Genomic DNA, 25,259 nt, shown 5'->3' with positions numbered 1-25,259 from the left:
GTGGAATCTATGAATATGTGGGAACACATGGAAAACGTGAATACGCTGGACAACATAGATGTGCCGGGGGTGGGGGGTTGGCCAGGGACCCAAGCCGTGTGTGTCCCTCCTCTGATCCCCGAACACCCAAGCACCCGGGTAACCCACCTGGGCGCCCGCGAGTCCTGCTGCTCCATGACCCTCAGGGTGGACGGGAGGCGTGGGCTGGTGCCGGTGGACTCAGCTCGCCGTGGGGCAGGTTTGGGGTAGCGCCGGGCGTGCGGACCCCAGTCGCGGGGCCCCGCCGCCAGCCAGCACGTGCTCGGAGCGACGCGGGCGGGCGCGGGCGGAGGCCCGGGCGGGGCGGGGGCGCGGCCGGGCGGCCACGTGACGGGCGGCGCGGGTATTAAGCGGCGCGGCAGCCGCTCGGAGCCCGAGCTGGTGCTTCGCCCGCGACCCAGCGCCCAGCGTGCCGCCCCGAGAGGACCGCGCGAAGGTCACCCCGCGCCCGCCTGCCCGCCGCCCGCGCCTCGCCGGCTCCGCCGCGTCTCCGCCCGCCAGCCCGCCCGTCCGACCCCGCGCGCCGCGCCGCCGCCGCGACCACCGAGCGCCATGAATCAGATCGAGCCTGGTGTGCAGTACAACTACGTCTACGAGGATGACGAGTACATGATCCAGGAGGAGGAGTGGGACCGCGACCTGCTCCTCGACCCCGCCTGGGAGAAGCAGCAGAGGAAGGTCAGCCGGGGTCGCGTGCTCGCCGTCTGCGGGCTCGACCCGCTGGTCCGCGTGTCCCCTTAGCCGGGGGCCGCCCGCGCGGGGTCGCCGCCGACCAGGGGGACTCGCGGGAGGGCGCTCGATGGAGGGCTGTGTGGTCCCGTGTCCTAGTGGCCCGGGTGCCCCGGGAGAGAGGCGATAAAGTCCGGGGACGGTCACGGAACCGGGCGTCGTGGGTGCGCGCGCGCGCGTGTGCGTGGGTGCGCGCGTGTGTCAGACAGGAGTTACAAAACGAAAAATGTTAAGCGAGGAACAGTGCGGGCGTTTCAGTTTTAACCGGCATTAGATCAGAATCGGAAAGAGTCTCAGGTCCGCTTCTGACCCCTCGAGTCTGTGACCTTCGCCACAGAGTTATTTCCTGGTCCCGTCGTGTTCAGTAACCGTCCCCCCAAATTAAAGAGGTCAAATGAACATCAGCTTCATTCCGATTTTCACAGGGCTGCCCCAGAGAAGAACTGGAAATCATTTATTAAATGTTCTGGGGCTTCTTGGAGAGGGATGCTGTATGAACACCAGACATTCACCCACAAAGTAATAGTTATTTCACAGTCTATTTATGGTTCGTTGAGCTAAGCACACAGGGACGAGGGAGTCAGCCAGCTCTAAAAGTTCCCTGCTCATCTTCGTTGGCGCTCTCTGGGGGCCCAATGGAACATTCCACTATTTCAAGGTTTCTTCTTGATCCCCTTGGCTAGAACTCTAGGGACTGCTCACCAGGAGGCTAAATCCCGCCTCCCTTTGACTGGGCGCAGAGCCTGGCCGGGTCAGGGATGCCAACGCAGACCTGCTCACCCAACCTTCTGATGACAGTGTCCTGGCAGAAGCAAAGTGCCCTATGCTTTTTCACCCCCTGTTTTTCTTGGGGTGGGGCAAAGTGGGTTTCCCTTCTAAGGGCCTGCTTTTAAGTGGATAACGTCTGTTGACCATATGTGTGCATGGGAATGCTCTGTTTAGCTGCCACAGTGGGTGATTATCTGATAGTGCCTGGTGAATAAGTGTCTGGCTGCAGGGAACACATCCCATACTCTTAACAAACAGAAGCAGAGAGGTCTCATATTTGGATGATTATCAAATAACCATTTTAGAGGGTTTTTTGGTTATTTATAAAATAACCAAATATTTTCAAATCCAGATTTTTCTTTTGTTGTCATTTCTCCATTAAGGAGACCACTTAATAAATTATTTATTTGAAAGCTCCCGTTTAGCTACATTTCATTCTCCCTCTGAGTCCCTACCTTCTTGAAAACAGTGGAACGAGACTGATAAGCGGAAGTTGAGTCTACAGAGGAGAATAAAATTTCAGACCTTCTACAGTTTTTAAAATGACTTACTGTGAGGGAAACACCTGGCCTGAGGATTATTACTGTTTATTATTATTGTGTCATCTGGGCTGATGGACACATCATCAGTCAGAAAGAAGTTAAATTGTTGCTTTAATTTTTAACAGTGTGTTTATTTTTTAAAAAAGTTTTCCAGTTTTGATTACTACATTTTTTTCATGGTTTTTTTTTTTTTTAAGTTTTAAGTCTTTGTTGCAAAGATTGCTTTTTTTTTCCTCATGATAGGTAGCCTGCTCATCATTTTTGAAAGTAATAAGTCTAATCACAGTCGTTTCTGTTGATTTTTTAAAATTACAGTACAGGGCAGGGTTAATTTTAGTTTCCAAAGGCCATATAGACATATGTCATTTGTCATGTATACATATATGTATATAAAATATATATATATTCACATACATAGTTTTTAATTATTTTACATATAATGTATAATTATATACAATTTTTAATACACACTATTTGGGCATATAATTTCCTTGTTGTAATTTTTTAAAGTTTGGTGTTCCTATGTGAATATATTATTAAAACTGTATAACACTTGAAATATATTATTAAAAAACAGACATATGTCCTGGTCCTGCTGCTGCTACTGCTAAGTCGCTTCAGTCATGTCTGACTCTTAGCGACCCCATAGACGGCAGCCCACCAGGCTCCTCCGGCCATGGGATTTTCCAGGCAAGAAGAGTACTGGAGTGGGGTGCCATTGCCTTCTCCAGTCCTGGTCCTAATAATAATAATAATGCTAAAAAGTGAGAACTCATTTTTTTTCTCAGGTACTTTGAGTGCTGTGTTGTGACATTAGGGAAAAACAAAACAGAAGGAAACTCTCCATTAGGACATGGACCTGAACAGATCCTGAAGATCCTCTACTTTCTACTTTTTTTGTAGAGAACCCACTCAAGGCAGTAAAATAAAATAGTTCTGAACTGAGAGGTCCCGGCAGCCAGAGCAGTGGCCTCTATTTATGTCCTATGAGCCAAACTGCTGGAACAGGACAAGGATAAAATGCCATTGTTTCTATTGTGGGCCACCTTCTCCACACTTGCCGTTTCAGTGATATGCCGGGTATGAGATCTGTCAACAGATGCTGGTAACACATGATGACGTCTGTAGTGTTATAATGGATGTGGGGCCTAATTATATCCACAGTTCACAGAGTCTCATGGGCTGTGGTAATCCTTGCTCTCTGGTATGGAATTCCTCACTACAGAAGGACTTAGTAAAAGTATAGTGCTGTGTGTGTGTGATGAGAGGTTTTTTTTTTTTTACATTAATTTTGTCATCTTGACTATTTTAAAGTGTACAGTTCAGTGGTGTTAAGTACATTCATATTGTGTAGTCAGTCTCCATAACTCTTTCCTTCTTGCAAAACCCACTAAACCCAAACTCTGTACCCATTGAACAATAATTTTCTATCCCACCCCCCACCCCCAGCTCCTGGCAACCACCCTTCTACTTTCTGTCTCTATGAAGTAGACCCCGAGGGACCTGCTCCTGGAATCATACACTATTTACTCTTTAGTGTCTGGTTGATTTCACTTAGCATCATGTCCTCTAGGTTCATCAATGTTGTGTCATGTGTCAGAATGTCCTTACTTTTTAAAGCTGAATAATAATTCACTGACTGTATGGACCACATATTTTGTTTATCCATCCATTGATTGATTCACCCATGGGTTGCGTCTACCTTTTGGTTATTATAAATAGTGCTGTGAACATGGGTATATAAGTACCTCTTCTTAACCTTGCTTTCAGGTTTTTTTTTTTTTTTTAATTTTGTACCCAGAAGTGAAATCTCTGGATCTTCTGGCAATAATTGGCTTTCAATTTTTTGACGATGCACAGTGCTCTTGCCACAGTTTAGAAGATGTTGAATTTAGCAAGAGTGTGTAAAGACGCTTCAGAGTTCTCCCCTGCTCTTTCCAGGGGTATTTGAGAATATTTGTATTCATGCAAATGGGGCTGTCTTCAGTGGACTTTTAAAACTTCTAGATCTTTGGTGCTTAGATATAAGTTTCTCCTGGAAGCAAAGAGCACATTCAGCCTTTAATTCAACAGCAGCTTAATTGGGAGGTGACTTGTCAGAGCAGCAATGCTGAATATGTGTGCTATCTCCGTGGGCACAGAGTGCTGTCCTTCCCCACCCTGCAAGGCTAAAACAGGCCTTTTAAGGAAGTGACTGTGTGTTTTGATACATAAAGGCTTCTTCCATCCTTAATCTGTAAGAGCTAGGTGATCAAAACACTTTTCTGTTCATTGTCAAGAGCATAAGAGAGTTGTTCACTTATTCCACATTCAGAATTCTGATCAGTTCTCATTGTTTCTAAAGAAATTCAAGTTCTGTGTACTCACGATTTAGGTGGACCAGCTCACCGTTCACCTCAGTGCACCGGCTGTCAGTCCTGCCATCAGACTAAAATGTTGCCACATGGGGTCAGGCAGTGTGGAAGGACACTTGTGTGGGGGTAGCTGCCCACAGGTCCGGATTAAATAGAGCGCTCAGACACTGCCAGTTGCCCCTTTCCGTGTTCTGATGAGCAGCTGTTGGCTTAGGATCCAGGTGCAGGCTGTTTTACCCTGCACATTGGAGTATGCTCTTGTGGGAATTTTTCCTGGGGAAGAAAAGGTGAGAATCGTTCCAACAAGGTGAATGATGAACCAAGGGCCTGTGAAATGTCTCAAATTCATGAGACCTAGATGAACCTCAACTCCACCTGGTACCCTCTGTTTGGCCATAATTAAGTCACTAGACCTTTAGATTTGTGTCTCTTCATCTGGAAAATAAAGATAAGGGATTCCCTGTCTTTCTTGCCTCATAGTTTTTCGGAATCAGATGGTCAAACTAGTTTCCATCGAAGGGGCTTTGTAGACCACACAGTTATCTGTAAATGTTATTACTATCCGTGTGCAGCCAATAGTTGTTAATTTCATCAGGCAGTGTCGATAGTAATCAGTATTGTGGTTGGACTTTGGAGGGAAGAAGAAGCACATCGTTTGTTCCTTAGTGATTTGGATGTACTTTTTGTGTGTGCAGTAAAATGTACAGAGCATAAGCTGTGCCATTTTAACCTTTTTTAGGTGTACACTTCAGTGACATGACTACAGTCACATCTGACCTGGAGGGGTAGGGTAGGGGAGGGTGAGAAAGTCACCAAGTGGCCAGACCGGGACACTCAGCTCCGTGTTAATGGATGTGCTTGCTGACATGTCTGCTATTCAAGATGTGTTTGAGGAAGTGTGAAGATGAGAGGAACTCAACTGAAGCCAAAGATGCAGATTCAGTCCCAGTGCTCTGTGACAACCTAGAGAAGTGGGATGCAGTAAGAGGTAGGAGGGAGGCTCCAGAGGGAGGGAACATATGTATACTTAGGGCTGATTCAGGTTGATGTATGGCAGAAGCCAGCCCAATATTGTGAAGTAATTGCCCTCCAATTAAAAAGAAATAAATAAAAAACAAATTCAGAGAGAAAACTACATTGGTAACCTGCGGAGCCAGGTTATAGAGGACCTGGGATGCCAGGGTGAGTGTGGAGTTTGTGGTCCAAGAGTGCTCTCGGGAATGCTTGAGCTAGGAGGAGCCATGTTTCAAGTAGTTTATTGTTTGCGGAATAAACTGGAGTCAGTAAGCGCCTGAGGTGGAGGATCCAGGTAGAACTCATTACAGGGACTATACGTTTCAAGCGGTGAGGATTAGAAACAGTGTTGAGGAAGGCATTGATTTGAGAGAGATCAGGAGGGATTATAAAAAGTATTAAATAACCCCATGTGGTTCCCTGGCAGGCTGTTGTATAAATCCAATTAAGTGGACATGATCTCACCATTAGAGCCCCTGGACTTAAAACTCAAGATAGTGATGTTGACAAGTAACAAAACTGACTAGGAGTACCTGCTTCTCCACTAGGAGATGTGTCTGGGCGGAAAGCTAACCGTTTATGGGATGTATCATCCAGTGCAGGCGGCCGAGTGCTGAGGGGCTAGCTGTGCATCCAGGTGGCTGATGCCTAAAGAGAGGGCTGGAGTTTCAGGTATCCTTGGATGTCCAGAGAGAGTTGATGATGGGCAGGCTTATAAGGCAGGATCTTGTGGGAGCCCTAAGAGACCTCTGCCCCCAGAGTGGCTGATGTTCTCAAGGTGCCCTTGGTGTGCTATGCAGAGCCACAGGTGCAGTAGCTGGAAGGTGGAGAAATCAGTCTTTGTTCATCTTCTTTTAGGTACTGTGAAATGTCCTGGAGTCTGCCCTTAACCCTTCAACCTGATTCACCGAGGAAGAAACTTGAACCCAAAATAAGCTTTTCCGAGAGTGTGGGAGGAGGAATAGAACTCTTAGCTGGGAAGCCTAATGAACACAGCTTCAGAAAACTGTCAGAATGCCCTGCAGTTGATTGCTGCAGCTGGGAGACACCTACATAAAAGGCGCAGCTCCGGGGTGGGTGGGGGTGCTCCCATGACGAGCAGAGGAGTTGACATGGAATACGTTGGAGGACAGTCAGAACTGTACCACTGTTTCCCTGGGAACGGGACTAGTTCTTCCAGAAAGAACAGAAAGCAAAGATGAGGGGAAATCGCTTGCTAACTACTGTGCTAGACGAATTTCTCAGGCAGGAACATCTCAGACACAAGAGATGGGTCTGTCTAAAGAAGGCTGAGGACTATGTTTTACATAAGCACCTGTCTGAACAATTGCACACACACCTCTGAGTGTACCCCTACCCACAATTTCCTGGAGCAGAAACTATCAGTAGAAGATTGTTTTCCCCCTTGCAGCCTGTAATGAAGAGCAGAATAGCAGTGGAGCAGGAGCGTGGCCGATCGTTCTTTCATCCCTTTGGCAGCTGTTGATCATGGTCATGCTGGGGACCAGGGTTAGGGCATGGAGTTGGCTCCATCCCAGGCCTTAAGGGGCTTGCGGCATAGTTCAGGAGACAGGCGAGGGAGAAGCACGGAGGAGGGACTGGCTCACAGAATGAAGCGGAGAACATTTCCGGAGCCCCTTCTGCGTGGTTCCTGGTCACAGTGCTTGGAAGCATCTTCCTCTCTGGCACCCAGGTGGGGAACCTGGGAGTTACCCTTGAGCCCTTGCTCTCTCCCAGCCCCTGTGGAGCCCACTCCTAAAGTCTCCCAGCCCCTGCCCCTTCCTCCCATCACGTGCTTTAAGGCCCTTCGGAGTCTCTGTGTTCACTGTCTGGATGGGGGCAGCGGCCTCTGCTTTGTCACCCTTCCACACTCCACGCTTGTGCTCAGACTCATCCCCCTGATGCTGCAGGAGTGATCTTTATGAAATACAAGCCTGGTCGTGTATTTCTACTTAAAGCCTCTCTGTGGTTCTTTTTTAAAATTTATTTATTTGGCTGCTTCGGGTCTTAGGAGTGGCACACGGATCTTTGACGTGTTATTTGGGATCTTTCATGTGTTATTTGGGATCTTTCATTGCTATGCAATGACTCTAGTTGTGGCTTGCAGGCTTCATTGCTCTGTGGGAACTTAGTTCGCCAGCCAGGGATTGATCCCACGTCCCTGCATTGCAAGGCAGATTCTTAACCACTGGACCACCAGGGAAGTCTCCCTCTGTGGTTCTTTATTGCCTTGAGGGGGCCTTGCAGACCTCTCACAGGGGTTTGGGAGGTCAGGCCAGCCTCTGTTGCTACTCCTCTTACCCCAAGGGTTCTTGGCGTCACCGTGTTGTTTTTATTCATCCCTTTGCTTATCCCCGAGTCTGGCCTCCTCCCCCAGTTCTGGGAGTTCTTCCTGCTCAGCCCCCTCCTCTAGAGCGTGACTCACTAGATGCTCTCCTGGTCTCTCCCGTGAGCAGATGCTCTTCTCTGGTCTCCTGGGCCTACTCAGAGTCTGCACGCACATCTGTGAAGTACAGAAATTATAAGTCATATTTCAGAAAAGAATCTAGTACAGTTATTAATAAATTTTTTCTTGCAATCTTTGTAACTCCGCGAGCTACAGATGTATTAAATCCAACTCACACTTGTTTAATGTTTTCTCAAAGCATTTTCTCAAGTTCCACAAATGATGGATTTCTCCAACTTAGTTCTTATTCTAAGACTGATCCTAGAAAGAGAATCTGCTTAATGTTTTTTAAAAGTTGCAATTTAGAGATTTGGGGAATAAAATAAAACCATACATATAGATATATTTAAATGATAATAAAACATGTCACCACATGAATGAACAAAATTCTGATAACCTAGATTTGATTTCATATGACTGTTTTGTCCAGGTTGAAAACATCTACTCATGTAATAAAATTCCAAATTCATTTAGACAGAGAAATATACATTTAAATTTGTTCTTCCGTATGTAAAACCTGGTAAAACAAGAATTTTTGGAAGACATGCCAGGCTTCACAGTAGCAGGATTAGAAAATAGGGAAGAGATGCAGGTGATTCTGCAGAGTGTGTGGACCTGGAAAAGAATCTGCCTGGGGCAGTCTTGTTATAAGCCAAATCCAGGACTACGGAGTTAGCATGACTTTTGAGTTGTTGTGTTTGTTTGTTTTTGCTAGGGGATAAATATGTTAGGCATCATTCCTAGAGATTACTATATAATGAAAATAGATTCTTATTAGTGTCTGTTACAACATGAAAAAGCTTGCTATCTTAGTAAAAACCTCCTTTTTTTTTTTTAGTAATTGTGAGGGCCAAGTGGACAAGTAGGTGACTATGAGATTGGGGTGGAAAATGACAACAGCATTTGATATTGAAGGTATGAATGCATGTTATATAGATGCTTATAACTGAGATTGGCAAACAAGAAATCCTATCTTTTAGAGTCCTGACAGGTCTTCAAGTTACTTTATCATAGTCGAATAGGATGGGAAGATAATAATTACTTAGAAAATAATCTCATTGCTTTTTATTAGAATTTTAAGATATTTTGTACATATTAGGTTGAACCATAGGAAATTTTTGACACTAACCATTTCGACCTCCCCAAATTGCAGTTTCTTATGGCTTAACCCGATAAAACCACTGTATCACTGCTATTGTCCCACTATATTCGAGGTATAGTATTTGACCAAGACCTCACAATAGCCAAGCCATAAAACTGAAATCAGATTGTTTCTAGTCTTATCTCTAGTGCCTTTGGTATCCAACTGGGAAAATAAGGGTGGTGGTTAGGTTTTCGTAGCAGTAAAATGGAGAGGTTTGGATTGAGGGATTGACAGCCCATGGAAACATCGAAAAGAAAGGTCAAGCTTAGAGATTTACGTGCAGAAGTTACCTGCTCAGAGGACAAGTTTGAAACTGTTAGGAGGGGGAACTGGAAGATGTACCTGGCAGATGCTGAGGTGAGCTAACATCGAGGGCTCCTGCAGGAAGCAGTAATTACCGAAATGTGGAAGCATTGCTTCTCTGGATGAAAACATGCATTTATTGGACGACTTGGAACCACTCAGACTGTCAAAATGTCTTTGCTTTTCTTCCTGGAGAAATCTCACCTTGGTGTTTTGTTGGAACTTTGCCAGGCCATCTGAATCTGGCATTTGAATTGGTTTAGTTGCTAGAACAGAAACCCAGGGACTTGGCACCATGGAATGCGAGATCTTTTAGCTCATGAGATAAGTTATGGTTTCCAAAGGAAGTGAAAAGCTGTAAGAAACTATTTGTGGTGGTGTGCTCAAGTCTGTGACATAAAATCGTTCCGCAACTGGAATGGCCAAGGTGGGGCCTTCTTGAGGAAGACTTTATTGCAAATTTGTAAGGATTACTAAGAGAAGTAGTTTCATGACTGAAAAGAATTAGTTTCATCTTAACATACCGAATGTAGCATTCAACCACAAGGTAGATTTCTCTTTTCTGTTTTTGTTTATTATTATTTGGCTGCACCATGCAGCATGGGGGATTTAGTTCCCCAACTAGGGATTGAACCCGCGCACCCTGAATTGGAAGCTCAGAGTTTTAACCACTGGAAAGTCAGGAAAGTCCCTAATATCCCCTAATTTTCCTTTCATCCTTAGGTTACCTAGAAAAGTGTTATTGAATTTCCAGTTATCTGGGAATTTTCTGGAAGGCTTTTTGTTTCTGATTTCTAACTTAATTCTATTGTGGTCTGAGATACTTTGTATGACTTATATTCTTTTAAATTTATTGAGAGTTGTTTCATGGCTCTGAATATGATATATCTTGCTGCTCATGCTGGTTCTTCATAATCCCCAAGTCTCATTTGAGTGATTCAAAGTGCCCATAATAGAAACCTGCACACACTGTGGGTTTTGTTATAGGAGAGAAAGGCTGAGCTCTGGGAGTCATGACTGCCAAGGAAGTCGCAACTTTTTCTGTTTTATTGTTTATAAAATTTTAAAAATGAGATGAATGGTGGCCCTCATTTAGGTGTTTTGTTTCAAGTTTGTTTATTTTTTAATTGTTTATATTTGTTTTTTCCGTATAACAGTACAAGAAAAATATTCCAATAAGACAGTAAAAATGATATTTTAAAATATGAATTTTTTGCCCATGGATTAAAAAAAGAGGGGGAGGGGATTTGGCACATGGCTTCCAGTATTCCAAGCTATTCACTGTTCTAGGGCAGAGCAGCTGTTTATTGAGAATTTCCAGGCACTGTTTTAACCATATGTATTATTTTATTCCAGTGTCATAGCAGTCTTAAGAGATGAGTATTGTGGTTCTTACTTTTCCATTAGGGACGTTAAGTAACCCACCTACGGGTGGTTGAGGGTAGGGAAGTGGTAGCTGGGAAATGTACACAGAATTTTGTCTATATTACAAAGATATTATCTTTCACAATCAAAATTTTATAAAATACAGAGGTGCTAATTATTTTATTGTGTATTTTGATTTGCAAACGGCAGAGCTGAATTTTGTATCCAGGTGACTTATCTCCAAAAGAGGTGCTTTTATTTTTATTTTTAAAAGATTTATCTTGTTGAAGTTTGGTTGATTTACAATGTTGTGTTAATTTCTGCTGTACAGCAAAGTGATTCAGTTATACACATATATTCTTTTTCACATTCTTTTCCATTCTACTTTCTTACAGGATATTGAATATAGTTCCCTATGCTATACAGTAGGACCTTGTTGTTTACCCTTTATATATTGGATTGAGCCAAAATATGAGTTGATCAGAAAATTCATTCAGGTTTTCCCATAACATCTTATGCAAAAACTCTTAATGAACTTTTTGGCCAACCCAAAATATAATAGTTTGCATCTGCTAAGCCCAGATTCCCAATGCATCCCTCCTCCAACGCCCCATTTGAAAGGGGGTGTGTGTCTGAATTTTTAATTTCTAAGTGGGTCAAGGGGGTCAAGGGATGAGAGTGAGAAGACTAAATTCTGAGACTTGGGAAATATTGTCCTTCCAAGATTTTCCCCTAGTCAGGCTCTAGCAATCGCTCTATCCCACAGAAATGCCAGAGGAGGAGCAAAGGGACCACAGGAAAAGCCAACTACATCTTTCAAATGGAGGCTTATTGGACATGCCACTAAGGGCACATCTTTGGAATTAACTACTGGTCTGTCTGACATAGTTCCAAAAAGAAACTGGAGTTCAGGATGCCTAAGTAATTGAGTCAGTTCCCTTTTGGAACGAGAAAAGGAGACTTCCAGAGGCAAGAGTGTAGATCAGAGCCATCTTCCTGCAGACATGATGTCTTAGTGGACAAGGATGCTCGCCAAGACTCGGGCTCCATAGACATTTGGCCAATGGCAGTGCCAAGGACTCCCTTCACTTTACATTGAAAATATTCTGCCTTTCTTTTATTTATTTTTAACTTATAGAAAATTTCAAGCATACACAGAAGCAGAGAGAACATATAGTGAATCCCTCTGAACCCCACCAGGTGAAGGCAACCCAAGTTTCATAAATAAAGGATACCCAGCTCTGACCCCGCCCCAGCTTTACTGAGGTGTCGTTGAGAAGTGAAAAACTGTATGTATTTAGTGTGGCGCATGTTTTGATAAATGTGTACATTGTGAAGTAGTTACCAGGAATGTCCAATCCTAAAAGGAAAAACAAGTTATGTTCAACTGATGCTTTATTCTCTAAACAAAATTGTGAAGCAAAACTGCCAAGTGAGCCAACTGTTACCTTCCCTGTTTTGAAAGTTCTGGCTTCTCCCCCAAACCCAGGCTTCCTGCTACCTGCTTTTGACCATCCAGGCCTCTTCCCTGCTCTGCTTGGACACCTCTCCTAACCCCCAGTTCCCCTGATAATTTCTCACAGTGTTATGATTATGTTATGATTGTCTGTTCCTAAAAACTAAAGATTTTTAGGCAAGACCTGCCTTCCCAAGGATCATCAACTTTTTTAGCTTTTTTTTTTTTGCTGCACTGGGTCGTAGTTGCTATACACAGGCTTTCCCTAGGTGTGAGGAGTGGGGGCTCTGCTCTAGTTGTGGTGTGCAGACTTTTCATTGCAGTGGCTTCTCTTGTTGCGGAGCACAGGTTCTAGGGCATGAAGGTTTCAGTAGTTGTAGCACGCAGGCTTAGCTGCCTCACAGCATGTGGAATCTTCCTGGACCAGAGATCAAACCATTGATAGGTGGATTCTTAACCACTGGACCATCAGGAATGTCTAGGGGATCATCAGTATTTTAACGGTGACCTTTCTAAGACAATAATGCTGTTGTCTTATTCCTAGTTCCAAGAAGAACCCTAATGGTGAATTTCAGGCTTGGAAGGGGAAGAGAACAAAATTGTGCCAAGAAACCTCTGTTGGCAGAGGCAAAGCCTTTTAACAGCCTGTAAATGTGGTGGATGGGTTCACCGTAGTTTGTGGCCCCATGTGAGAAGGCAGTACTGGTAGGCTCTTTCCCTTCTCTTGCTGCAGACTGATCTGGTAAATTGACCCCATAGCCTCCTTCAGGTTTATTGGTCTGACTCCTGTGACCATTGCTTTTACTGCTTTGAGTGGGGAGCTTGAATTTGAGACAGGAGGTGGGAACAGTGTCTGAAGATGCTGAATTTGATACCTCTGCATCTTTATTTCCTCCACCACCCCCAGAGGAGAGCCAGAGGAAGGAGCCGAACAGACATGTAACGTGTCTTTGGGGAAAGGTTATTTTTAGGGGCAGTCTTGCCAAGACTGCTTCCGGAGCTTTTATTTAGACATAGATCAGGTCCTCACCTGCTTAGGTATGTGAATTTCTAGGGGAGACCTGGAAGGGATAGGGGCTATCTGCCTATAGCAGTTCCAGGCCACTTCCTTCCTTACAAAGATTCATTTTATTTGTTTCCCAGCCTTTATTGAGATGTAATAGACATTTAACACTGTTGAATTAACTTAGTTGAAGGCATATAGCATGATGCCCATCTCTCAGATTTTCAGCTTTTTATGAAAGGAAATGAGGAGGGGCGGAGATTGATCCCAGAGGTCAGGTGACCCCCTCATCTAGGTTTTCCCAAGACAATCTCAGTTGTGGCTCTTGTCCCAGAGTAATTATAAATAATGTCACCTTTGACCCTCAGAGATGGTCTAGCTTAGACTTCAGATTCTATGGTCACTTTGTTCAGAGGAAATACACAAGACCATTTCAAAGAAGGTTAAAATAATATCAAGACCCAAATAATTTGTATATTGGACAATAATGCCTTTTTCTGAACAGTCTGGCCTATTTCTGAACTTGAAAAAAACGCGAATATTAGTGAAATGAGAGTTCTAAAACCGACTGATTTCAGTATCAGAGCCCAGTAATTTCTGAGTCTTCTAACTCATGAATCCTTTAGAAGACCAAGCCTTGCAGCCAGTGGTGGGAGTGAGCCCTACGTCTGAGAGGTATGGGACCACCGACCTCCCTGGAGGCCTCCCATGGGCCAGGTTTACCTCTGAAATTCACATCACTGTTGTCATTTTGGTAGTTTGTATACCGTCTGTGTAGTCTTGTAAGTAGTATTTATGCTCATATCTCAGATAGCTTGATAATAATATGTGCTAGACTTTAAGGGTACTGATCTTGCACATCTAGAAAATTAAGGATTTGGACTTCACCAGTGGCTCAAGGTAAAGAGTTCGCCTGCCAATGCAGGAGACATGGGTTTAATCCCTGATCCCTGATTCATGCAACCAAGCCCATGCTCCAAAGCTATTGAGCCTGTGCTCTGGAGCCTGCGAGCCGCAACTACTGAGCCCCCGTGCTGCAGCTTCTGAAGCCCATGCACCCTGGAACCTGTGACCCACGACAAGAGGCGTCACAGCAACGGGAAGTTCACACATCGCAGCTGGAGAGTAGCCCCTGCTTGCAGCAACTAGAGGAAACCCATGTAGCAAGGAAGACCCAGCACAGTAAGCAATAAATAATAAAATTAAATGAAAATCCTAAAGTGCTAATCGCTCAGTCGTGTCCAACTCTTTGCAACTCCATAGACTGTAGCCCACGAGGCTACTCTGTCCATGGAATTCTCCAGGCAAGAATACTGGAGTGGGTAGCTGTTCCCTTCTGCAGGGGATCTTTCTGACCCAGGAGTCGAACCTGGGTCTTCTGCATTGTGGATAGATTCTTTACCACCTGAGCTACCAGGGAAGCCCAAATTATCTGAGTTAAACATTATTAAAATATCTGGACCTATTTCCAGGATCAGATCTCTAAGTTTGTTTTTATGACACCTTAAGTCTTTTTCTTACAAAAGATTATACATATCTTTAGAGACTTGAAAGTCTGATAGCAAAGTAGGAATAAGTATACTTACTGTGGGATAAAATTGTGTTTAATGTAAAATTGTCCCTTCTGTGATGAGGTAGGGTAGGGCAGTCACCATGGGGGTCCTTTAAGGACTTGGTCAGGAAGCAGGGAAATTGCTGTCAGAAATACCTGGGGGGTGACCGTGGGTCTATTGCTGTCACTGGTGTCTGGGTAACTAGATACTAAGGACTCCAAAGGATTTCTCTTCCACGGCCCTTGGACTTGGACAGTGTGTACCTTCTCCATGGGGCATTTTTTGTTGTTGTCGGAGTATAGTTGATTTACAATGTTGTGTTAGCTTCAGGGATATAGCAAAGTGAATCAGTTATACATATACATAATGTCCATTCTTGTTTTTTTAAAGATTCTCTTCAGATATAGGCCATTACAAAGTGTTGAGTAGAATTCTCTGTGCTATGCAGTAGATTCTTATCTATTTTATATGATATTTTAAAATGTGATATTGAACTAGGGATTTCTACTGTGAAACTTACAAAAAAAGAAAGCCTTGAAGTAGCACTTTATCAAATGATTAACGTCAGAAATTTAGACTTGCTGGAATATGTCCAATTTAAATCGCTTTCCTTTTTCAGGTAGAATGACAAAGGCTGAGGAAAGTAAAGCTAGTTAACATAATTACAGCTAACCAGAGAAGGGCAGAGAATCTAACCTAACAGAATGTATAGAGTTTCCTAAACTACTTTTTGGAGATACATTTTCAAATAACTGCCCAAGTCATATGTCTTTGTTACAGAAAATATGGAGAAGAAATTTTTTAAAGTCACACCATGGAGAAAACTAGTGTTAACATTTTGTCATATTGCCTGCTAGATGACTTGAGGCCATAGTTGAAAAGCATATATTTATGTTTTATACTATAATATATATTGTCTGAAATGATTTAGGATATGAAGACTTTTGAACACTTTTGCCCTCAGCGTGAGCCCTAGGGAAGAACTTCTTGATGGAGGAAGTGCCAGCCTGGTTCCCTCCAGTGGCAGGAGCTTTGGAAATGCCCAGCTTCCCTGTTCTGTAGCCCTTCTGCTTTCCAGAGCTTTCCCTGTATGTGGCACAAACCTGTGATGGAGCTGACTGGGGGACTGTTACCCACTTAGAACCGTGTGAGGGTTCAAACCAACAGCACAAAGCATGTGGCATACTCCAGAGAGCCACTTCCTTCAAAATAGCACTTTTAGTTTCTCTGCATAGGCAACCATTTATTTGGGTCCCTGGAAATAGTAACAGTATGGTGAACTTGAATTAAAGTATATTTATTTTGCTGTCTGGGTAGAACAAGCTGCTTCCCCAGTTGCCGGGATCGACTGGGGGGAGGGGACGGGGAGGAGGGGGAAAACATCAGTAAGCTTTTCTTTAAGCTTGAATTCATCCTCAAGAAGAGGGTCATGGAAGTACAATGAATGCTGCTCTTGCCTATAACCAAGGAACAGTTGGGTCTGCCCTGACCCAGAGCCATGTCTTGCACATAATTACCCAGGCTCAAAGGGAACAAGTTATTTTGGGAAGCATAGCTCAGGATCAATCGTATGTAAGGCTGTTTGTTGGGAGCCTTAAATGCTTGCTTACCAGAAAGTCCTCAAAGGAATTCTTCACCGAGGTTGTGCCAGCTTGGGGGAGGCAGGTGTGACCCCACGCAACTCCCAGCCAGAGGCTAAGTCAGGTTGTTGGCCTCAGGAAGTCTTTAAGCTCAGATGACCCGGCATCAGTAGCTTTCAGGTGGTTCTTTGAACCTAAGTTTTTTCTTTTTTTTTGGTTTTAATACTTTAAAACAAAAATGACCAAAACTTTGATTCTATGGATATTTGATTTGGTTAGCACATGCTTCCAGTCCTAAAATTGTTTGGGAAGTAACTGCATATTGCTAATCTTAACTTTCTTTTTTTCCATTTAACAGTTAAGATGGGGAGCTTCATCAAGATCATTTAATTGCCCTTTAGAAGACAGAATGCTGTAACTTTTTAGAAAATTTATTTTTAATTGGACAATTCCTTTACAGTGTTGTGTTGGTTTCTGCTGTAGAGCAGTGTTGGATCAACTATAAGTATACACACATCCCCTCCCTCTGAGCCCCCCTCCCGCCCATCTAGGTCACTGAGCACCAAGCCACACTCCTGCGCCCACAGCAGATCCCCACTAGCTGTTTTCCACGTGGTAATGTGTGTATGTTGGTGCTGCTCTCTCAATTCATCCCACCCTCTCTTTCCGCTGCTGTGTCCACAAGTCTGTTCTCTCAAGAACTGAAAAACGTCCCTTGGAATTAAAGTAATGGTAGTTTGGATTGCAAACTACGCTCGGGTCTGTGGCTGGGAGAACTGTTGATGTCCTTGCTAGGTTGCTTCTGTCTTGAGGGCTATAGAGATGTAAATTGCAGCTGAAAAGCCAGAATTAGAGAATGAGTAATAAAGACTCCTGTAAGTGGTAATAAAATGTTTGTAGGGGATTTTCTTGAGTGGGGAGGAAATTAACAGATGGAAATATACTTTAGCTTCTAGAGAAATGTATGATTTTTTATGAAACAGAGAAAAGTGCTAACTAATTCAACCCAAATCCAATATTATTTATGGTTATCTGTATACGAGGGAACATGGGGACACACGTTGGGATTGAAATGTAAAAGGGATGCAGTAAGCTGAGACTTCTGACAGTTGTCATTTTCACAGGACAAGGGAAGTGTACTGTCCTTAATATCAGTGAGTGATGGACTCCAGTTATTCTGGAGTCTATATTCTTTTCTGTAACATTTTTGTTAACATCCTTTTTATTTTTTATTGTCGTATAATTGATTTACAATGTTGTGTTGGTTTCTGGTACACAGCCAAGTGATCCAGCTATGCATCCATACATATGTATATGTATTAGCATATTCTTTTTTGCATTCTTCTCCATTACGATTTATTAGAGAATACTGAATATAGTTCCCTGTGCCCTGCAGTGGGACCTTGTCGTTTACTTTATGTACATTAGTTTGTATCTGCTGACCCTAAGTTACTGGTTCATCGCTCCCCCCCCTCACCCCTCTTTGGTAACCATGCGTTTCTTTTCTGTAGAGATCATTCTTGTGCATTGATTACTACTGGCCTTCATCAAAATCAGATCAGTAAAATGTAGACTGGAATAGTGAATATTTCAGCACATTTGAATGTTTACCTCTTTTTAGAAGAAAGACTCTAAAACTATAAGACAGTTCTTAAGTAAAGGTAAAATCACGACTCTCATATAAGCAGAAAAATAAACACGTGTTAAAGATGATATTTAACTAACTCATGAGAAAACTGGAGAGGTGTTCCAGCTGGTTCAAAAGAGAATCTGAAGTACCGTTGTACATTTATAGATTAGGAGTATTGAAACTAATGTCCGAATATCGGCAGATACTTTTTGGTGGGAGCAAGGAGGATCGTCCCTGAACTGAACAAAAGGCATTCCTTGTCTGTAGAAAAGAACCGGTCTGCATTGCTCTCACTCATCTATTGGTTAGATCGGTGAGCTGTAGAATAATGTACATAGAAGGGGAGCTGTAGACAGTGCACCACTTGACCTTCGGAGCTCAGATTTTTCCTAACATAAAGTACCTTATTATTTTAAAAACTTATTTATTTTTTAGTTGAGGGTAATTGCTTTACAGAGTTTTGTTGTTTTCTGTCAGACATCAACCTGAATCAGCCGTAGGTATACATATATCCCCTCCCTCTTGAACCTACCTACAGTACCTTATTTAGCTATCTCCTCTTTCCAAATTTCGTGACTTTAATCTCTCCTATCCTTTCTGGAAGTTATGAAGGAGACTCCATGTATCAGACAGATCATTCCTTAAACCAGAATTAGTCTGGGCTAGACTTGGCTTTGTTTAAAACCTGGAAAGCCTTTTTGTCCCATTTGGCAGCCTTGAAGATCGTTAGCACATTTTTTAATCTATTCTGAACATCCAGGGACTAAATGGAAGTCAGTTTTCTGAACCTGGTGATTGAAACCTAAAATTCATGATGAAAACCAGAGCTGGTTAGGACTGTGTTTTCAAGGGCTGGGAAAGCCATTTTTACCCTCCCCACTTCAAGTGTCACCCATTAGCCAGATTCTATTTTTAGATCCTCTTCAGTAGTGAGGATTTTTATGAGTAGTGAGCCATTTTGGGGGAGACAAGATTATAAACTCTTTTTTTTTTTTTTTTTAAAGTTTAAGGATTCTGTAGTTAAGTTTGACATAATAAGAATCTTCAAAAGCCTGGAACTTGACTAGATAGAGATTTCTAGCTCTGCAGTGGTTTTTATTTTTTCAGTTTAAAAAATCTGACAGCTGTCTTCTTTGTTTCAGAAATCAAACAGATGTTATTCAGCAAATAGTTACTGAGTGCCACTGTGTCCCAGGATAAAGTGTCTGGAACACAAAAATCCCATCTTTGGGAATTCCCTGGCAGTCCAGTGGTTAGGACTCTGAGCTACCAAGCTGGGGGTCTGGGTTCGAGCCCTTGTCAGGGAACCGAGTTTCCCACCAAATGTGTGGTGCAGGTAAAAAAAAGAAATCCCAGCTTCTCTCTGTGCCACTTTCACAGACATTTTTAGAATGTTCCAGGTGGTGGTATCACCCACCAGGTATTTCTGAGAGGATTTTTCCTGCTCCCCGACCAAGTCCTGAAAGCCTTCTCATGGTGACAGCCCCACTTGAGTTGCTCGTAGGCTTTGACACTCCTTAATTAGAGATTGCTAGCTATTCTCACATTGCCTAGAAAGAAAGCCTGAATCCTACTTGTAGGCAGTATTTGTTGGGGATGAATCAGTGGGAAAAGACTGTCTCTCTTTTTTTTCCTCTTTGTCTTTGAGTCATTAAATTTGTGTTTATGTGTATTCCTGATACTCAGAGGAAAGGCTGTATGTTGATACTGTTAAGGCTGCAATTTATTTATGACTGAAATTGTCACAATTTAAGCTTGAAGTATTAAAAATTTGAATGGGTCCTGGCTCCGTATGGGTTCATACAGGTGTACCTGCTGGGTACTGGGTTCATGAGGTGATTCAAAGGTGAATAAGGCAGGACTAGAGACTACTGTGTTCATTTTGTGGATCTTTGATGCGTAATATGTGTGCCTGTGGGCATATGGAAAGCCTGAGAAACCAGTTGTGGGCCTTCCATTTGCAATGGAGTGCAATGGAATTTGCCTTTTTGCATGAGTTAACTTTAAGCCTGTTTTTATCTAATGTATCATGAACCAAGTTCTGATTCCCATGTAGCCCTTCCTATTAACTCTGCCTTAGGAGTAAGTCTTTTTTTAATGCATGGACAAAATATTTTTACCCTTTATGAGCAAACGCTAGTATTATAAGCACCGTGGACCTTGAAGAAGTTAAGATATGCTAGTGGTGTCTTTGGTTCTTTGAGCAGTGGGGTGAGTACCTGTGATAAACCAGGAAAGGTAGAGAGCTGGTGTGGTTCTGGGTCTGCGCATCCCTCTCTGTCTGTGTATGGCAGCAGTCTATGAAATGTGATGAACTGACAGTGCGCTTATGCTCATTTGTCAGAGGTGGAGTGTCTCCTATGCTCAGGTAGACATAAATTGTGACTGTGGACTGTCTTTATTTTTCTATGCAGTGACTTACTTCCCTTTCCATTGAAACCCCAAAGCACCTCACGTTTCTTTGAATTTCCATCACCTGCTGCTTGCTGTTCTCTTGTGTTCCTATAGCATTTATATTTGCAAAATATTTTCCAGTCCCCTCCAATTCATCATACTTCCCAGCCAACTCTTTGTATTAGGTTCATGGTGCGTTGCTTAGGGGAAGAAATAAGCCACAGGAGTGACAGAGGCAATCTATTATTTACAGGATGGATAAACAAGTCCCACTGTCTAGCACAGGGAACTATATTCAATATCCTGTGATAAACCATAATGAGAAAGAATATGAAGAAAACATATATGTATAACTGAGTCACTTTGCTATAGAGCAGAAATTAACACAACATGGCAAGCCAGTTGTACTTCAATGAAATTTAAAAAAAGGAAAAAAAAAGTCACAGGAAAGATGAGCTGACTTGTCCACAACAGACGCTGAGTTGGTCACAGAGCCAAGCTGAGGCTTTTAGAGCCGGTGATTTTCAGGGACTGCTAACCTGAGCTGTTGTTATCCAGCAGGATCTTGGGGACTAAGCAGAGATTTATGGGTAGAAAATAAAAGCGCTGCCCACCATGCCGTTAACTGCCTGGTTATGCCAGCTATGAGAACGTTAGGGCCCCAAATGGACTTCCGAAATGTCTGGTAATTGATGGCAGTGCATACAACATCCTTAGAAGGAACACTCTTCTGCTTGCTTACTTCTTGCTTTGATTCAATTTTTTAAAATGTTGTCTGTAATCAAAAAGCGTGCTTGGCAACCTTGAAGATTTGGAATTTTTTTAAAAGATCATTGTGATCTCGATTGATGATTAGTCAATGCTCATTGTGCTGAATGGTTGGTCACCAATGTGATGACTGTTTAGTCCAGAGAGCTATTCTAATGTTAAACACCAGCAGAAACACCTTTTTTGCCCCCCTCCAATTGCATTAAATTTTTTTCTTTTTTTAAAATTGACATATACTTGATTTACAGTGTTGTGTTACTACTGTTCGGGGAAGTGATTCAGTTACATGCATGTATACAGTCTTTTTCTTTTATATCCTTTTCCCTTATGATTTCTCATAGACTTTTGCATATAGATCTCTGTGCTATTACAGTAGAGCATTGTTGTTTATCCATCCTATAAGTAATAGTTTGCCTTTACCAATACTGTGGCTTATTTCTTCCCCTAAGCAATGATCCATGAACCTAACACGATGAGCTGGTTGGGAAGTATGATGAATTGTAGGGGACTGGAAAATATTTTGCAAATATTACTTCTATAAGAACACAAGAGAACAGCAGTAGATGTTTTCATCTATATAAAAGCTTACATCTGCTAACCCCAACCTTCTACTCTATCCCTCTTCCATGCCGTCCCTCTCCCAGCCCCTCCCCCGACAACCACCAGCCTGCTCTCTTGTGTCCCCGATCCTGAGAAACACCTTTTAAATGTTTTGAAAGTTGGTCGAGTATCTGACCCTTTCAGTTGAAGGCCACTGCTGATTTTTCTGATGTGATTCTGGAGCGGCACATTTTTCCGGGCATCGTGGCATCGTGCAGACTCACCCAGGGCTGTTCCCCCATGATGCGTGGGTCAGAGTCTTTCTGGATGAGGGGTGGGGAAACTTTGAGGTGAGCTAGCATGGCTGCCTCCACCAGCCACGTGGGTTGCATGGATCTGCCCCCTCAGAGGAGCAGCTCCCTGCCCTTGAGGAGGGCAGTGCCTCCTTACTTAAAACGCCAGAGCTGCCCTGCTTCTCCTCCCTTAATCAGACATTGTACAAAATGTGTGCGTCTTCCTAGACACTCCCACCCCCTGCGTTACTTTTCAAATATTAAAAAAGGACCAGGATAGTAATTAGAAGCAATCCGGGCAAATTGGGAATTTGTGAAGTGGAAAAGAAAACACGGTTATAATGATTATTGTAAATAGAAAAAGAAATGGAGCGTTGTTAGAAAATCGACTTAACAGAGTTGTCGTTTTCAATAGTTTTTTGCAGGAGGCTGTTCAGAGCTATTGTGATAATAGATTGTGTTGCCCAGTTGGCCTTTGTATTTCTTCTCCTGATAACCTTTTAAATTATTTCATAAAGTTGATTGTGGCAATTTTTGGGTAGCTGGGAAAGTGTCAGGACATGAAGGACAAATAATTGCGTGGTGTCAGAGTCAGAAATGGAATCTGAGTTCCAAGCCATGATAGTGAGCTGGACCGGGCCCCCAACTCCCTCTTGGGGACCACTATTTCTGCTCACCTGGGGCTCAGTTGTCTTGCCCAGAGGATCTGGCCAGGAATCCACATTCTGACCCTCCTGATGTCTTTACTCATTGACGACAGTAAATGATAAGCAAACTCAAAATTGTAGAAAACTCTGATGTTGCCTTAAGCTGGTTTTGACCTGATAGACAATGCTGCTTTTTAAGTATAGTTGATTTACAGTGTTGTATTAATTTCTGCTGTACAGCAAAGAGATTCAGTTATTTATATACATTTTTTCTTTTTTAATATTCTTTTCCATTGTGATTTATCTCAAGATATTGACTATATTACAGCTCCCTGTGCTATAGAGTAGGACTTTGTTGTTTATCCATTCTATATATAATAGTTTGCATATGCTAACCCCAAACTCTCAGTGACAATGTTGTTTTATAATTAGTGGATTTAAAAGCTGAAAGTTATTCACGCTTACCTAGCCCAGACTTCATGCTGCTCTGCCTAAGTGTCCCAGCCCCCAGTAAGCCCTGTTCTGTTTCGTTCAGAAATGCCCAGTGACTGAAGTGAGTCTCCATGTTAGGAAATGTGACCTCAAATTTTATATAGTTATTATGAAAATAAAAGCGGTTCACAAAGTATAAAGGAAACTGATGTCTGTTATGTTGCCAGATTTTTGTTTGGAGAAAATGGAATAGTAAATTGAACAAGGGTAGTCTTACAGGAGCCAGCCCAGTCCTACAGCATTATTGCTAGAAGAATTAGTAATATTCAGAGAACTGTGTCAGATTCAGGATTGATTTTTTTTTCTTTTGGTCCTTTTTTGTGTCAGATGATGATGTCTCCAAGGTAGAGATGCAAACTTGTGTTATTTTAACAGTATAATTAATCACAGATATTACTCATTTTCATGGAACAATATTGTTTTCCCCTCTCTCTTTGGAATAACCTACAATGTAGGATGTTATATCTGTAGGCTTAATTAACTTAAAAAGAAACTAAATACAAAATCATAGTGTTCAATAACTCAAGCGTATCTCAACATTTCAGTGAGGATATAAGTACTTTTTATCATTAAGCGCAGTGTACTGATTATCATGACATATAATTTAACTTTGAGAAAGGCAATATTGAGTTTCTATGAACTTGGAACTTCGCTAGTAAGTTCTTCAAAGAAGATGTGGCTTCTGAATGGAGATAGCAATTCGTGCTAACAGATATTCTTAGGAAACTCCTACAACTGACATTTTTCTTTTTTTTTTAAAAATTTTTATATTAGAGTACAGTTGATTTCTAGTGTTTCAGGTGTAGCGTTCCCTGTGCTATATAGCAGATCATTTTGGTCATCTGTTTTATATCTAGCAGTGTGTATGTGTTAATCCCAAGCTCCTCTAATTTACTTCCTGCCCCAGGCTTTCTCCTTTGGTAACAATGTTTGTTTTCTGTCTGTGAATCTGTTCCTGTTTTATAAATAAGTTCATTTGTGTCATATTTAGATAGACATATAAGTGATGTCACATGATATTTGTTTTTCTCAGACATACTTAGTATGACAGTCTCTAGGTGCATCCATGTTGCTGCAGATGGCCTTATTTCATTCTTATTTATGACTAATATTCCATTGTCTATATGTACCACATCTTCTTTATCCGTTCCTCTGTCAGTGGACATTTAGGTTGCTTCCATGTTTTGGCCATTCCAACTGACATTTTTCTCAGCTACCATGTTTTAGGGGTTGAAGAGCGTTTTCTGGCTCTCTGGATTATGTTCAGGAGTATAATGGAGCTGCACCTGCTGATCATTTGAATATCCTTCAGACTTTTCACGTGAAAACATAATACTACAAGTCAAGGGCACAGTGCCTTAACCCCCAACTGTTTTCCTCTGCTCCTTGTTTTTTCAGAGTTTTAGTACAATGGCCAGGGAGGGTCCCGTATGAGCAGGGAGACCAGTCTGCACCCACTCTCCTTCCTGGCCGGTGACTTACGCGTTATGATTCTGTATATTTCAGGGAGAAATGCTTTTATTTACTCCTGCTGCTTAAGGAATATATACACAGTGAGACAGTGACTCCTGTGACTTTCTGTCTTTCGGTGATTGAACACTCATTCCCTTAGCTTTTAAAGAAATAAATACACATGTATTTATTTTATTTTTTATTGAATTATAATTGATATAAAGGGTTAATTTCAGAGGTACAGCAGAGTGATTCCATTATACGTATATCTGTTCTTTTTCAGATTCTTTTCGCTTATCAGTTCAGTTCAGTTCAGTCGCTCAGTCATGTCCAACTCTTTGCGACCCCATGAATCACAGCACGCCAGGCCTCCCTGTCCATCACCAGCTCCCGGAGTTTACTCAAACTCATGCCCATCGAGTCGGTGATGCCATCCAGCCATCTCATCCTCTATCGTCCCCTTCTTCTCCCGCCCCCAATCCCTCCCAGCATCAGGGTCTTTTCCAATGAGTCAACTCTTCACATCAGGTGGCCAAAGTATTGGAGTTTCAGCTTCAGCATCAGTCCTTCCAATGAACACCCAGGACTGATCTCCTTTAGGATGGACTGGTTGGATCTCCTTGCAGTCCAAGGGACTCTCAAGAGTCTTCTCCAACACCACAATTCAGAAGCATCAATTTTTCGGTGCTCAGCTTTCTTCATAGTCCAACTCTCACATCCATACATGACCACTGGAAAAACCATAGC

General features: G+C 42.6%; 1 protein-coding gene across 1 annotated transcript in view; it reads left to right on the top strand.

Annotated features, from left to right (window-relative positions):
- Positions 1–407: 407 nt before the first annotated feature.
- The window catches only part of ACTN2 (actinin alpha 2), a 78,031-nt gene continuing 53,179 nt past the window's right edge, over positions 408–25,259 (top strand). The window contains exon 1 of the mRNA XM_043925974.1: positions 408–717. Coding sequence (XP_043781909.1) covers positions 592–717 — 126 coding nt within the window. The 5' untranslated portion in view covers positions 408–591. The remainder of the gene's footprint in view (positions 718–25,259) is intronic.

Source organism: Cervus elaphus, chromosome 15 (assembly GCF_910594005.1).
Source record: "Cervus elaphus chromosome 15, mCerEla1.1, whole genome shotgun sequence".
In the NCBI taxonomy this organism is placed as follows: Eukaryota; Metazoa; Chordata; class Mammalia; order Artiodactyla; family Cervidae; genus Cervus; species Cervus elaphus.
The sequence above is the reverse complement of the archived record's forward strand: the minus strand, read 5'-3'. Positions and strand labels throughout refer to the sequence as shown.